At 37.1% G+C, this 16,825-nt stretch overlaps 1 protein-coding gene across 5 annotated transcripts in view; it reads right to left on the bottom strand.

Moving 5' to 3' along the window:
* The window catches only part of HMCN1 (hemicentin 1), a 516,590-nt gene that overhangs the window by 203,239 nt on the left and 296,526 nt on the right, over positions 1 to 16,825 (bottom strand). For all 5 annotated transcript variants that reach the window (XM_043924342.1, XM_043924345.1, XM_043924344.1 and 2 more), the window contains 5 exons: positions 6,234 to 6,512; positions 5,430 to 5,711; positions 4,556 to 4,664; positions 2,732 to 2,901; positions 1,377 to 1,531 (listed from right to left, as the gene is read on the bottom strand). In XM_043924342.1, coding sequence (XP_043780277.1) covers positions 1,377 to 1,531; positions 2,732 to 2,901; positions 4,556 to 4,664; positions 5,430 to 5,711; positions 6,234 to 6,512 — 995 coding nt within the window. The remainder of the gene's footprint in view (positions 1 to 1,376; positions 1,532 to 2,731; positions 2,902 to 4,555; positions 4,665 to 5,429; positions 5,712 to 6,233; positions 6,513 to 16,825) is intronic.

Genomic DNA, 16,825 nt, shown 5'->3' with positions numbered 1-16,825 from the left:
TTCTTCATAAATTACCCTCATGCTTTTGGAAGAGGTCATTGAGAGGAAGTGACCGCCTGCATGACCTGTGAGCTGGACTCAAGCATTTGGAGGCTCCTGACCCTCTCCTCGTGTTTGGAATGTGCATTCCATCTGCCTCTCCAGTGCCAGACACTGCCCAAGGATATAGCCTTGAGATAGTAGTGTGGTGTTGAGACCATCTGAATGGATATGTGACTAAACCTAGTTAGGGCCTCTATATAAACTTTTAAGATTTGGTAGGCAGGTGAGGAGATGTATCCATCTTACAAACATTCAAGACAAGCCTGGAAAGTAAGTTCCCTTGCTTATTAAACCTGCTGCTACCAATCTGGAGTGCTGTGACTCCTTCTGAGGTCTCTCTCTCCCCTCTGAATAGGAAGGTGGTTTTAGATTACACCCAAGAAGCTCCAGGGGTTGCAAACCACACATGCTCAAAGGCAGCATTTCTTATTATCTGTTCTTAAACCTCTCTAAACTCTCTCTTAAAATTACTCATTCCTGTCTCCAATTATACTTTTGTATGATTATATGATAAATACCTGTCTCACAGGTAAGCAGTTGTTTACCTGCACTATATTAGAAGGCTATGTATTAAATCTTTTGTTAGCACAAAATGTGTGAGATTAATTCCACTAGATTTGGAATAGGAATAATAAATGAACAGATACCATCACTTCTGCCAGGAAAAGAACTTTGCATATCCCTCACTACTGAAACTTACCTCAAGCAAAGTGCAAGCCCATTTTAGTCAATTAACCTGATCTTAGAAGAAAAATCTATTATTTTAAATGCATCATTTAAATCACTCAGGTTTACAATCTACCCATCTCTTAATTCAACAAATATGTACTGACTATAGTTATATGCCAGGGACTACACTCAGTATGAAAGATACAGAAATGAACTTACTCATAGAGACTGGTCTCTGTCATCTTGAAGATTATAAACTAAACTATATTTTCCAAGACATATTTCACCTAGGCTTATGTAGTCATAACTCCACTTTAATCCTAGTCAAAGGTGAACATATTTGGGATACTTTGACTTAGTACTGATGAACTGTTCATCTGTGGGACACTGGTTTTTTTAACAAGTAAAACAGGCATACGTTGAGATAATACAAATAACAACCACTATGTTAAAATCAACATCATTGCTGAAGTTATTAGTCTTTAATTCCATTTTTCAAGTCAAAATATTAAACTAAATTCTAAACAAGCCTAAGGACAACACATAATATTTTACTGCATTTCCTGCAAAATCTGTCCAACAGGAAAATCTATAGTTAAGAAAAGAGAATATGACAGCTCCTTATATAGCTTTACCATCTTTGACATAATAATATTCATACTTACTTTGAGGTTTCCTTGGGCAGTGTTGACAGGTTGTCCATCTTTCAACCATGTAATAGATGGATTTGGAATGCCATTAGCTATGCACTGCAAGGTGATGGGCTTGTACTTTAATACAGCTCTCTCAGAAAGACCTGAGGATTTGATTGTTGGAGGAACTAGATTTAAGGAAAAGAGAAGAGAAGGAAGGAAAGAAAGAAGGAAGAAAAAAGAAAGTTGAGGAGGGGACAGAGGGTGAGAGGGAACAAAAACCATAATCAGGAGAATCAATACTTAAAGATCTGTATTCCAAAACTTGAAAGTTTAAAATTTAGAAAGGAAAAGATCACAAAATAACAAACAACAAAATAAATTCACCAATGCATTTCATTTATCATTTTCAGCAATTTTAGAGTTACATATTTCTTAAGTAGGATCTCTAATTCTCCAAAGAATAAGTAAAATGTGTTTACAGCAACTGCAATCCACATGTATGTTTGGCTTACAACCTTTTGGTCTGTTTTCCTAATGTATTATGACCTTCCATTTCTCCAGAACTGCCTCATTTAATCAGGGTGCATTTCCAGTACCCATATTTATACCACATGAATCTGTCCCCAGCAGGGCTGATTAAATCCAGAATGGTAATCTGATTTAAGCTGGGCTTGCCAGATTTCCTCCCTCAAGAACTGGAATTGACAGTGAGAAACGGGATTGCCTATACTCTATCATGGGATTGAAAAAGTGGGGGGGGGAAAAAACAATCTGCCTGGGAAGACTGAAACTGATGTTCATAGAAAGCTCTGCTTGTAGCTTCCAAAGGCTCTCCAGTTTCTTCTTCCAGTCCTTCTCTTCCCAAGGACAACTAGCAAGTGAGATACATAATACCCTGGCAGAGGTTTGCTGTTGCCAGAGTAATGGTTCTAACCCTATTATGCCAGTTCCAAGAATACACTTATGTGCCCTGGATCCCCTGCATCATACCTTCAGCCTCCATTTCTGGAAATGACTTAATTCACACTCCCTTCTGTTTTGGCTGAAAGCTTGAATGCTTATAACCCCTCTTTATTTGCTGCCTATCTCTTCTTTGATCTCATTGCTCAGACCCTTGCATGCTATGTAGAATATACCTCCTACCATTTAAATTCCATCTCAATTCATTCACATGGTTATCGCGTGGTTAAATCTTCCATGTTAGTACAGTGCCTTAAAATTTTCCATTATTTAACTCAAATTTTCATCCAAATTCACATTCAAATTTGTACTACTTTCCACAATGCAAGTTTCATCCAGATTAATGAGTCACAATCTGAATTAGATACTGAAACGATGTGTAAATGAATTTTCAGTGAAATGTCCCTGTCCCTTCTTCAGCATACCATGAACAGTTACTTCAAATTCCTTCTTGTGGTCTCCAGCAGTGTTCGTTGCTACACACCGGTAAAGGCCTGTGTCTGACACCTGAGCCTGGGCAATAACCAGTTTGCGTCCACTTAGTAGGATCTTGACTCCATCTCTTTCATCAATGAGCTGGCCGTCCTTCAGCCACCTACAGAAACAGAGCAAAAAGAAGTCTGGAGATATATTTTAAATAACTGCATTCCTAAATCATCAGTCAACCACTCTATCTATTTTGGAGAAACTACATTTACTAATATATAGTGGGCTTATATATTTATATATGTCGGGAAGATCCCCTGGAGAAGGAAATGGCAACCCACTCCAGTATTCTTGCCTGGAGAATCCCATGGATGGAGAAGCCTGGTGGGCTACAGTCCACGGGGTCTGCAAAGAGTCGGACACGACTGAGCAACTTCACTTTCTTTCCTTACACATATATTTGGGCTTCCCAGGTGGCACTAGTGGTTTAGAATCCGCCTGCCTAATGTAGTAGATATAAGAGACATGGGTTCAATCCCTGAGTTGGGAAGACTCTCTGGAGAAGGGCATGGCAATCCACTCCAGTATTCATGCCTGGAGAATCCTATGAACAGAGGAGCCTGGCGGGCTACAGTACATAGGGTCGCAAAGAGTCAGATACAACTGAAGCGACTTAGCACAACACAGAAGAGCATGATATATTTATATATTTTTTTCAATTATGTACTTGCCTAATTTCCCATTTGCTCACTCTATGAAATAAATTGGAAATCAGGAAAAGAAAAAGTTTAAAAAGAAGTTGGCATATTGTAGGAAACCAAAGAACTATGTGTACAGGTCTTCATTTTTTTTATTAATGCCGAGCTACAGAAAGGGGCAAATGCTCCTACATGTCTCTCACTTCCAATGTTTAGATAACATTAACAGCAAAACACACACAATCCTAAAACATCTGTAAAATAAAACCCTAAAATCATATGGTATTTTATAAATTTTAGTTTATTATGAGTTATCACTTTCCATTTAGTTTATAGTCATGTGTGTGTGCTTAGTCGCTCAGTCATGTCCGACTCTTTGCGACCCCATGGGCTGTAGTCCACCAGGCTCCTCTGTCCATGCAATTCTCCGGGTAAGAATACTGGAGTGGGTTGCCAAGCCCTCCTCCAGGGGATCTTCCCAACCCAGGGATTGAACCCAGGTCTCCCTCATTGCAAGCAGATTCTTTACTGTCTGAGCCACTAGAGAAGTCCATAATCATGTGTGGAGCTATTTTATTCCAACAACTAGTTCAGCATCTGTTCGTTTGCATATCCCATAGCACCTCGGAAATGAAAGGTAAGTAATCAAGAAATACTTTGTGAATGAAGGAATGAAAATAAAAGAATTGGTAGTCATATATTCATGTTAAGTTCCTCTATTTCTCTATTTCTGGTACAATGTTTTAAATGTATTTGTTCATTAAACATCTCAGTGCTTCAAGAAGATCTGATAGATAATACTTAATATTCTGTTTCTATGAATTGAAAATGTAATTTTTAAGAGCATATAATGAATTCCTCTAATGGAGCAGATTTATGGGCCCTGTGAGTATCAGATAAAAGTTGCCTTGCATTGAGTTAGCCAAAAAGCTTATTCAGCTTTCTTCTGCCAAATGGTATTTTTGGCCAACCCAATTACAGAATACATCTTTTAATAAAAGAGGTATATAATCAGTATAACTTTATACAATCGCTTTTTAATGACACAGAACCTCTTTCAAAATAGCTTTAAAACTCTCAAATAAAAAAGTGGGAGGTATTTAGAAGACATACCAAAGCCCTTACATGATAGTTGGTGGAGGAGAACCTGTCACTTGACAATCTAGTTCCAGCAAGTTATTGACAGTTACAATGAAGTAAGACGTTTCATCTCCTCCTTCTATAGCTGGTGGCACTACAAAAAAGAGGGATGAAACATACAAAGAAATGTATAAAAGAGAAAATACAGTATCCATTAAGCAATACTAAGTTGTTCTTTAGAAGGCTGATAAGTATCACAGTCATTTGGTACATGAAGGATACTTGAAATGGACTCTAAGATATGTTTTACAATATGCATTTGCCAGGGTCAATAAATATACTTTTGACACACTGCATTTTTCTCAGCGAACCGAGCACAATGGCACTGCTGATGCTAAGAGAACATAGTCAATTCATATCTTACGTTGTTTATTGTCATTAGAATATGACAAGGGAACCTCAAAAATTGGGTCTGCATTGGAAGTTTCATTTCATTTCATAAAGAGAGACTCAAGGCTACAAGATGACTTCCCAAGGTCCACAGACTGTTTCTTGTTGCTTACCACAGTGTTCATGACACGTTGTCACTCAACGCACAGATACTGTCACAGATGTAAAAATGTTACTCACGGTCACAGTGAGAGACCATGCTGTTACTGTAATCAGATTTTGTCACAGATGTAAAAATGCATCTATCTATTTAAAAAGTATACCTATCAGAATAGGTGGAAGATTCAGGTGGGTTTTTAGATCTTGGGACTCTGGTGGTCAATCCACCATTCAGTAATAGGTAGTCCAAAGTTGAACAGATAAATAAACCTTCTCTAAGATTGATTATTTCACGAACACAAAAGCATTTCATAAACAAGGCAGGTTGTGCTATGAACATGAGAATACAGGGGGTGGCCTTCTCATTTACCTAAGACATCAACTTCGTATTTGATTTCCTTTTCTCCTGCCACACTCGTAGCCACACACACATACTGGCCCCGATCGACTTCTAGGGCACGTGTGATTTCTAGTTTCTTCCCACCAGCTTCTATGCGGATGTTGCCACCGGCTTTCACAGGTACACCGTCTTTCAACCAGGTTAGAACTGGAGGAGGGTGGCCGGCAGCTCTACACTCCAGTGTCAGTGAATGAGCAACAATCACTTGCTTATTCAGAGGCGCAGCCAAGTCACCTTCGATCATTGGAGGAACTAGAGGCAGAAAAAAGCCATATTTCAGGCAATGCTTTGGAATCGTAATGAAATAAAGGGGATTTTTCTTTTTACTCATACAGGTTGACTATAGGAACTATAATCAAAACTATAGTCATGTCCCTCCTCCACTAAGCTACTGAGGAAAGAATTTCTTGGTTCTGCTTATCTACAACTGTTCTAAATATTGTGGGTTACTCTGTACCATGTCTGGTCTACAAAGGACGAACTAGAGAGAAGGATCTCAGTCCTAAGAACTACTTTACATTCTCCATAAAAATCAAATGGTCTAGATTCCTAGGATCCAAAGGCAAATGACTGACTGAATGAATGATCACTTCTTACGAATCTTAGTTTCTCAAAAATTTTTTCCAAATCAGAGGACAAATTCTTCCAATTTCAATCCATAAATATAGAAGACAATACAACCCAGCAGGGATTTATCAGTGAACAAATTGGATGTCGGTGTATTAGGAAGCATAGGCAGAAAGCACATAATAAAAAAATATGTGTTTTCCTTACCATAGATATCCACATGGAATGATTTTTCAGCAGTTCCAGCAACATTGGTTACTTGACACTTATATGTCGCTGAATCAGAGACCTGTGCTCGAGGGATATGAAGAAATTGTCCTTTTTCAACATAAAGTGCTTGTGAGCTGGATATAACTGGCTGGCCATCCTTATACCAAGTAATAACAGGCATTGGAAGTCCTCGTGTTTCACATTCCAGTTTAATTATGCTGTTGATCAAAGCTGACACTTCTGTGGTGACATTCCCTCCTTTAATACTAGGTGGAACTACAAAGGATTTCAGAACACAAACAAGGCTTCTAAGTTTTAGCATCTGCATAAAAGTCTCAAATGAATGCTCCAGATGTTTAAATAATGCAGTAAAGTAAATATGAATTAAAGACAGTTAGGAAGTCTGTGATTTATCTACCGATAATTAGTTGTCTGGGGATTCCCTGGTGGCTCAGTGGTAAAGAACCTGCCTGCAAACGCAGGAGATGCAGGATCGATCCCTGAGTCTGGAAGATCCCCTGGAGTAGGAAATGGCAACTCACTCCAGTATTCTTGCCTGGAGAATCCCATGGAGAGAGCAGCCTGGCGGGCTACAGTCCACAAGGTTGCAAAGAGTCAGATACAACTTAGCAACTAAATGATAATAACAACAATCAGTTGCCTGTCTTGTCAAAACAATCTTCATCACCCTCCTTTTGGGAGTCAGATTTCAGTAAAAGTAGAAACTCAGTTTTCATTTCAGGGGTTCATTTAAGTCCAATAGATCATGTTACTGTAACTAAGAAAGTCATGTTTAACAAACAAAGCAAAACAAAACTAAATCCCACTTAGAGTAAATACAGTAAGTTTGAAATCAGGCCAAGAGAGCAAAAATGTCAGATGAGGTAAAACTGTATGCCCTTTCCCCAGGAAATAAAAAAGGTCGAAGTGCTTTTAGAACCCAGCTACTGGTAAGAACTGTAGAGTCTAACTTTTGCTTACTTTTGCTTACTTTTTTTTCTTTGGAACCACAGAGAGTTCATTCACTGAACTATACTCATCTAATTGGTTGCATGTGTATCTTCCATAATTCAGCAACCACATGCCTGGCCTCTCACACCACGTGAGGACGGTGCTGCGGGAAAAACAATGCCACTGGCTCAAGCCCTGCTGTATACTCTGAACACGATCATGCCAAGATTCTGCTATCATTCCAATAGCTTAAAAGAAATCAAACGGCATGTGCCTGAATTTGAGTGTCTTATTTTTTTACATCAATTTTTAGTTTAGAAGAGAATGTTTTTCTTATGGGACGAGAGTTACAAGTTTTGGAAGCACAATCACAATGGTAGAGTGCCATTCTCATCAATTGTATCAAGGATACACAATATCAACATGGCATATCACTGATGATGTTGACCTTCATCACCTGGTTGAGGTAGATATTGCTATGTTTCTCTACTGGAAAGTTACTCTCTTTTGCCCTTTTGAAAATAATCACTCTTCCCAGCCCACAGGTATCAGGTGAGGAGCTATTATGTTCTACTTCCTTGAGAGGGGGAAACTACCTACATAATTTTTTTTGGAATTCTCTGTATGGGAGATTTGTCTCTCATCCCCACTTTATCTATTTATATCAATATAGACTCATGGAGACTTATTATACTTTGAGTATAATCCAACACTATATTATTTCATTGTTCAAATTTTTCCAGTTATGGCCATTAAGAACAATTCCAATTGACCCTACCTAAGCACCTAGATAGCATATTAAAAAGCGGAGACATTACTTTGCCAACAAAGGTCCATCTAGTCAAGGCTATGGTTTTCCCAGTGGTCATGTATGGATGTGAGATTTGGACTGTGAGGAAAGCTGAGCGCCAAAAAATTGATGTTTTTGAACTATGGTGTTGGAGAAGACTCTTGAGAGTCACTTGGACTGCAAGGAGATCCAACCAGTTCATCCTAAAGGAGATCGGTCCTGGGTGTTCATTGGAAGGACTGATGCTGAAGCTGAAACTCCAGTACTTTGGCCACCTCATGCGAAGAGTTGACTCATTGGAAAAGACCCTGATGCTGGGAGGGATTGGGGGCAGGAGGAGAAGGGGACGACAGGAAGAGATGGCTGGATGGCACCACCGACTCGATGGGCATGAGTCTGAGTAAACTCCGGGAGTTGGTGATGGACAGGGAAGCCTTACGTGCTGCGATTCACGGGGTCGCAAAGGGTCGGACACGACTGAGCGACTGAACTGAACCGAACCCCTTTGACATACATCACATTATTTTTGTACTTTCTTGTTTTCTGCTCCTACTAGAGGCTCCAGGCTCATCTATATATTCCCTGCCCCAGTTCTGCCCCAGAAATAGAAGTAACTATTTCTCCTAGAAGCTCTGGTTCTTTTTAGTGGAAAAGAACATTAGAAAACAATATCTGAATTTCAGTGAAATTCCTTAATGTTTTCTGATAATTGTTCTTAGAACCAGTTCATAGTGACAAACATTCATACATACATTTTTTTTTCACACATAAATGAAGGCAAGATCTACAGGCACACCTCGTTTTATTGCACTTTGACTTACTGTGCTTTGCAGACATTGAATTTTTCACAAACTGAAGGTCCGTGGCAACCTGCATTGAGTAAGTGTATTGGCACTATTTTTCCAAAAGCATCTGCTTACTTGCCATCTCCATCACATTTTGGTGGTTCTATCAATGTTTCAAGCCTTTTCATTATTATTATATTTGTTGTGGAGAGCTTTGATCAGTGATTTTAATGTTACTACTATGACTTGCTAAAGACTCAGATGATAGCATTTTTTAGCAATAAAGTATTTTTTAAAATTAAGTTTTAAGACATAATACTTTTGTACATCTAATAGGGAAACTAAAAAAAAAAATGTGTCTGACTCACTTTATTGCAATATTTATTGTGGTGGTCTGGAACTAAACCTGCAATATCTCAGATGTATACCTACACTGTGAGGTGAATTTGATGGTAGAATAATTTTTCTATAAGGTAATTTACTCTATAGATCAGGACAGCAGCTCACAGGCTAAGCAAGGAGATGCTGAATCAAGTGTAGTTTTTACATTTTTGAACAATTGGAAAAAAAAGCAAAATAATAATATTTTGTGACATGTAAAAATTATATGAAATTCCAACTTCAACACCCATTAAGTTTTACTGGAATACAATCATGTTCATCTGTTTGGGTACTGTCCATGCCTACTTTCACTTCTACGATGACCAAGTTAAATTGTTGCAATAAATACCAAATATGGTGTTCTCATTGCTTCTCACTGTTGTTCAGCTCACCATAAATTTCAGTGACACAGTTATAACCAAATAGCATTTGAAGTGCCATAAATATCACCATACCATGATATTTTATTTTATCTTTATTACTAGTGCATACTCCTCACATCAAAACATTGAAAATAAAAGAGAGAAAAATGGGCTTTAAAATGTAACATTTTTAAAGCACAGCACATTGTGGATTATTCTGCTATTAGGTTCAATAGCAAAGCACTCAGTTTCTTTTTTAATAACAGTATAGCTGTTTTAAAAAAAATAGTGTTATTAAAATCAGTGTATACTAACTTTAGAAGACTAAGCACTCATCACAATATTTCCCACTCAAAGAAAGACAACAGATAAATGAATAAAAAATGGAATGTTTCCTTAAGCAGAATTTCTTCACAATGATAAAAAGTCAAAATAAGCCTACAGTTTAAGTTTCTTAGTGGCTCATTTGTTAGCCAAGCCTTTAATTTAAGAGTGATTTAAGTATAATAAGCCAAGAATGATTGCATTAGCAAAGAACTGTGTCTAATCAGTTTGTTTAAGACTATTAGCTTTTCCATAAGAATAACTGCTTGAAGAGTTGAGAACATTGACAACATTAATAATTTTATTTAAAAGGACTTTTCTGAACTATATTCTTGGCTCTTAACACATTGACAGATGTTGCTGATACTACTTAGTTGTCTTTTATTTGATAAGTCAATGCCATGTTTGAATATACTGAAGAATTGGCCACTAAGAATAGCCTGCATGGAACAATTGCAACTTCAACGAAGTTGAAAAAACACTAATTGATTACAGTCTGAAGTGGAATCTGTTAAGATGTGCTATAACTGATGGTGATAAAAAATACCATTGGTTTAGAGAAATTTACTAAGGTTATTAGAGAAATTTACAAGGCTTATTAAAATGTACAGTTTTAAAAGTATCTTTATTCTTTGTAGTATTAATCAGCAAGCACTTGTGTAAAATATTCATGAGTTATTACGCCAGTACTGTCCATGGTGTATCTTACTTGCTCTTATGGACTTAAATACCATCAGTTCCATGAATTTTTGTCAGAATTAAAAGGTGAATATAATGAATTATCCTAACTTATAGCCGTTTAATGTCTTAATGATGGAAAAATTACATTGCGCTTGATACTAAGACTGAATTTTCTTTGAATGAGAATTGTTCTCAAACACCATTATTGCCTACTGAATGGCTGTGGAACTTAGTTTTACTACCAACTTGACAATGTTTCTTAATAAATTCAACTTAAAATTATCAGACAAAATCAGCTTTTAAATGCAAAATCTATATTGCTTAATGAGTCTTGCTAACGGTTTGTCAATTTTGTTTATTTTTTCAAAAAACCAGCTTTTAGCTTTGTTGCTTTTTGCTATTGTCTCTTTAGTTTCTTTTGCATTTATTTCTGCCCTAATTTTTAAGATTTCTTTCCTTCTACTAACCCTGGGGTTCTTCATTTCTTCCTTCTCTAAGTTGCTTTAGGTATAGAGTTAAGTTATTTATTTGACTTTTTTCTTGTTTCTTGAGGTAAGCCTGTAATTCTATGAACCTTCCCCTTAGCACTGCTTTTACAGTGTCCCATAGGTTTTGGGTTGTTGTGTTTTCATTTTCATTCATTTCTATGCATATTTTGACTTCTTTTTTGATTTCTTCTATGATTTGTTGGTTACTCACTGTTTATCGCAGCACTGTTTATAATAGCCAGGACATGGAAGCAACCTAGATGCCCATCAGCAGACGAATGGATAAGGAAGCTGTGGTACATATACACAGTGGAATATTACTCAGCTGTTAAAAAGAATTCATTTGAATCAATTCTAATGAGATGGATGAAACTGGAGCCCATTATACAGAGTGAAGTAAGCCAGAAAGATAAAGACCAATACAGTATACTAACACATATATATGGAATTTAGAAAGATGGTAATGATAACCCTATATGCAAAACAGAAAAAGAGACACAGAGGTACAGAACAGACTTTTGGACTCTGTGGGAGAAGGCGAGGGTGGGATATTTCAAGAGAACAGCATCAAAACATGTATATCATCTAGGGTGAAACAGATCATCAGCCCAGGTTGGATGCATGAGACAAGTGCTCGGGCCTGGTGCACTGGGAAGACCCAGAGGAATCGGGTGGAGAGGGAGGTGGGAGGGGGGATCGGGATGGGGAACACATGTAAATCCATGGCTGATTCATGTCAATGTATGACAAAAACCACTACAATACTGTAAAGTAATTAGCCTCCAACTAATAAAAATAAATGGAAAAAAAAAATCTATATTGCTGACAGTCATTCTGTTGTTTGTATCACAAGTAATCACAAGTTGCTCTATGCATTTTCCATTCTGTCAAACAAAACTTAGATCTTGATTTCCCTACAAATTTGCAATGAATATACTTTCTGAACTCAACGTTCAGTTTCAATAACATTTATCAGATTTTGATGCAAATGCAGAATAACCTTCCACATTTAAAGTCCATTTATCTCTGAAAATGAGGTCCTTCCATCTAACCCTCAATTGTAATTGATTAGCTGGTTAGTAGAACGGCAGGGTGAAAGTCAAATATTAAGAGAATATAACAGAATACTACAAATGCCTTTTAAGTAATGAATATAATCAATTAAAATCATGTTCGTGAAATGACATCAGTATTTGAATATCTATTTTCATGAAAAGACATTTTCAAAGACGAAATACATAAAATCTCATTACAGATCAGTATTAACAGATGAACACCTGAATTCAACTTTGGTGACAGTAATCATTAACTCTGAACTCTTAGTAAAATGTTACCCTTCCAAAGGAACTCCATTCTCTTTAGTAGACTTGTATTACAACATATTTTACAATTTTTATAATTGCCAGAAAGACAGAATATCAAACAATTAATTGGTAGACATTTATTTCTATTTTTATGTAAATACCTACATAATATCATTGATTTTCTCACAGTCTGAAAAACCTAAAATATTTTCCAACTTTGTTGTTGTTCAGTTGCTCAGTTGTGTCTGACTCTTTGCAATCCCATGGACTGCAGCACGCCAGGCTTCCTTGTCCCTCACTATCTCCTGGAGTTTGCCCAAGTTCATGTCCGTTGAGTCACTGATGCTATCTAAAGATCTCATCTTCTGCTGCCCTCTTCTCCTTTTGCCTTCTATCTTTCCCAGCATCAGGGTCTTTTCCAATGAGTCAGCTGTTCATATCAGGAGGCCAAAGTATTGGAGCTCAGTCTTTCCAATGAGTATCCAGAGTTGATCGATTTCCTTTAGGATTGACTGGTTGAAACTCCCTGCAGTCCAAGGAACTCTTAAGAGTCTTCTCTAGCACCACAATTTGAAAGCATCAATTCTTCAGTGCTCAGCCTTCTTTATGGTCCAACTCTCACAATCATACATGACTAGTGGAAAGACTATAGCTTTGACTATATGGACCATTGTTGGCAAAGTAATGTCTTTGCTTGTAACTCATTCGGCTTGGCATTTTACATGATGTACTTTGCATATAAGTTAAATAAACAGGGTGACAATTTACAGCCTAGACATATTCCTTTCCCAATTTTGAACCAGTTAGTTGTTCCACATAAGGTTTTAACTGTTGCTTCTTGACCTGCATATAGATTTCTCACGAGGTAGGTAAGGTGGTCTGGTATTCCCATCTCTAAGAATTTTCCACAGTTTGCTGTGATCCACACAGTCAAAGGCTTTGGCATCGTTGATGAAGCAGATGTAGATATTTCTCTGGAATTCCCTTGCTTTCTCTATGATCCAACGAATGTTGGCAATTTGATCTCAAGTTTTTCTGCCTTTTCTAAACCCAGCTTGTACATCTGGATGTTCTCAATTCAAGTAATGCTTAGGCCCAGCTTGAAGGATTTCGAGCATAATCCTACTAGCATGGAAAATGAATGCAATTGTATGGTAGCATGAACATTCTTTAGCACGGCTCTTCTTTGCTATTGGGATGAAACCTGACCTTTTCCAGTCCTGTGGCCATTGCTGAGTTTTCCAAATTTGCTGACATATGGAATGCAGAAGTTTAACAGCATCTTATTTTAGGATTTGAAACAGCTCAGCTGGAATTCCATCACCCCCCCACTAGCTTTGTTCATAGTGATGTTTCCTAAGGCCCACTTGACTTCACACTCCAGGATGTCTGGCTCTAGGTGAGTGACCATAGCATCATGGTTATCCCAGTCATTAAGACCTTTTTTTGTATAGCTCTTCTGTGCCTTCTTGCCAGCTCTTCTTAATCTCTTCTGCCTCTGTTAGGTCCCTACTGTTTCTATCATTTACTGTGCACATTCTTACATGAAATCTTCTTGAAGAGATCTCTAGTCTTTGCCATTCTGTTGTTTTCCTCTATTCCTTTGCACTGTTTATTGAAGAAGGCCTTCTTATCTTTCCTTGAAATTCTTTGGAACTCTGCATTCATTGAGTTGCATATATCTTTTCCTTTCTCCCTTGCTGTTTAGCTTCTCTTATTTCCTCAGCTATTTGTAAAGCCTCCTCAGACAACCACTTTGCCTTCTTACATTTCTTTTTCTTTGGGATGGTTTTGGTCACTGCCTCTTGTACAATGTTATGAAACTCTGTCCATAGGTCTTCAGGCATTCTATCAGATTTAATTCTTTGAATCTAATTATCAATGAGTAAATCTACCTATTTACCATCTTTCCCTTTATAAAAAGGTTTGTCAAGTTCTGCTACAAATAGTTAATATAAATTCAAGCCACCATTTTTAAATCTTAAGAAAGAACATTTACTCAGACTTAAGTTTTAATTTTGATTTCAGCCTATTGACATTAATCTGGAAATGTATATCAACTCTATGGCTCAAATTGTCTAAATAAACTGGCTAGCCTAATTAGTTGGATGATAAATTAATGAAGTCAAGAACATAGGTTCAAACAACCCCTTACCCTCCATGAATGTTTTACAAAGGAATATCACTTGTACTGAAAAGGGTTTGTTTAAAAAGTTTGTATTTATGAATTGAGAAAAATTACTCAAAAAACATTTCTAGCTGACAGAAGAACAATATACCATCTACTGTTTAAATTTCCCAGATAAATATTTCTTCCTGCTTCAATTTATTTCACATATACTTTTCTGAGTCCTATACTTCTGTTTGAGGAAAGGTGTTACAGGTAAATGCTATGAATCCACTGTACATTAAAATGTACCATGTATATATACTCAAAAACTTTTATACCATTTGTGGAAATTCTCAGATCTGAAACTTATCCATGATTAAGTTAAAAATCTTTACCTCAAAGTACTAGCTATGAATTTGCACAATCTCCCCATAGGTTATTAAATGCTCATTTATTTCCTTTTCTCATTCATTTCCCCTCATTTTCCCTCCATATCTTTTATTTTTCACTCATATTTTCTCTCCATTTCTTTCCTTATTCAGGCAAAATGTGCATTTCTGCCTTTCAGGTGCATCAGATCCAGCTGCTTTATCCTCACATAAATAAAGAAGATGAATGAATCAGCTGCAGTGAGAAACACATTCTCAACCTGAGATCTATATTAGTATTCCTCACAGTTCATCCAAGTATGGTCAATGTTTCATTTATTCTTATAAATAAAAGCATTTTCACAAGTGAAATAAAATAAGCTTAAGATTACACACTCAGAGGGGTAGACGAGCTTGCCAGAGAAGAAATGGTATTATTTCCTAATTATAATACTTAAAATTTCAGTGCTGGAACGCCTTTCATCTCTGACAACCTTAGGTTTAATCATTCATTACGGGCCTGTCTCCTGTGTGCCTGAGGGCATGATACCGAATGAACAAGAGGACCTGAAGTGAAAGAAGCCAAGTCCTATGGCAGTAGGAGGCTCACTGAATCACCGCAAGTATTCATCACAGACTTGGGCAACAACACAACAATGCAGAGAAGACTACTCAACAGCTTAAGGGAAATATTGCACCTATTGTTTAAAAACCTGATTCTGGTCGGAGGCCAATGGTAGCAATAGTCCTTTCGTTTAACTTGGATGCCTGTATAGCTAATCTTTCAGTAACATTACTGTGTTTTGGAGGACATGTCTATTCAAGACTAATTTCTTCCACACGCTTCTATTTATAGACAGAAATTATTTAAAAGCCTGTATTAAGTAAAATTTCTTTGATTCAAGAAAGCTATTCAAACATTATATAAAGACAACTAACATTTTAAAAAGAGGAAGATCTGCAATTCAGTGAAGATATATAGAAACCAAGCTATATTCTATATATAGACTTCAAGCGGCAAGACAATAGAATAGTAAGTAGATAATAATAAAAGTCAGACACAACTTAGCAACTAAACAACCACCATAAATATTTATTGAAGTTTCACTGTAAGCCAGGCAATACATGTAAAGTATCCAGCAACTGATCCTTACAATTTCATTATTAAGTAGGTGCTATTATTATCCCCATTTTAGAGATGAGGAACTGAAGCTCAGAGGGGTTAGGCAATTTGTTCAAAGTTGCAAAGCTAGTAAGTGGCATAAGTTGGATCTGAACGCAAGCTGGCTTACCTCAGAAGCCCAAGTTCTTATTGACGACCAAACAATCACTGTCCAACAGAAATACAATGACCATATATATAATTTAAAATTTTCCAATAGTCACACTGAAAACTATGAAAATAAATCATTTTACTTAGTTCAATATATCTAAAATATCATCATTTCAGATGTAATCAAGGTAAAATTATTACTTAAGCATCTTCCATTTTATTTTCATATTAAGTTTGTCTTTGAGATCTTTTCTGGTAGCTTAGTAGTAAAGAATCTGCCTGCAAAGGAGGAGATGTGGGTTTGATTTCTGTGTCAGGAAGATCCCCTGGAGAAGGGAATGGCAACCCACTCCAGTATTCCTGCCTGGGAAATCCCGTGGGCAGAGGAGCCTGGCGGGCTATAGTCCATGGGGTCGCAAAAGAGTCAAACACAACTTTGTAACTCCACAACATTTTACACTTACAGCTTGTCTCAGTTTGAACTAGCCACATTTCCAGTGCTCAGCAGTCAACTATAGCTGATGGTTACCATACTGAAAAGTTTGTCACTAGGCAATTTATTCACTGAGCAAATATTTCTTGAGAGCTACTGTATGCCTGTGTGCATGCTATCAGACACGCAGAGCGAGGTCCTCCTCTTATGAAGTTTACCTTCCTTGGAAAGAAACAGCAAATAAGTAAATATACCCATAATTAAGCAATTAAAACTATCAGACAGTGATCCATGCTATAAGGAAAACTAGGACAATGTAATGGAGAGTCATTAGGTGAC

This window comes from Cervus elaphus, chromosome 14 (genome assembly GCF_910594005.1).
Source record: "Cervus elaphus chromosome 14, mCerEla1.1, whole genome shotgun sequence".
NCBI lineage: Eukaryota > Metazoa > Chordata > Mammalia > Artiodactyla > Cervidae > Cervus > Cervus elaphus.
This window is presented reverse-complemented; position numbering and strand designations above follow the sequence as displayed.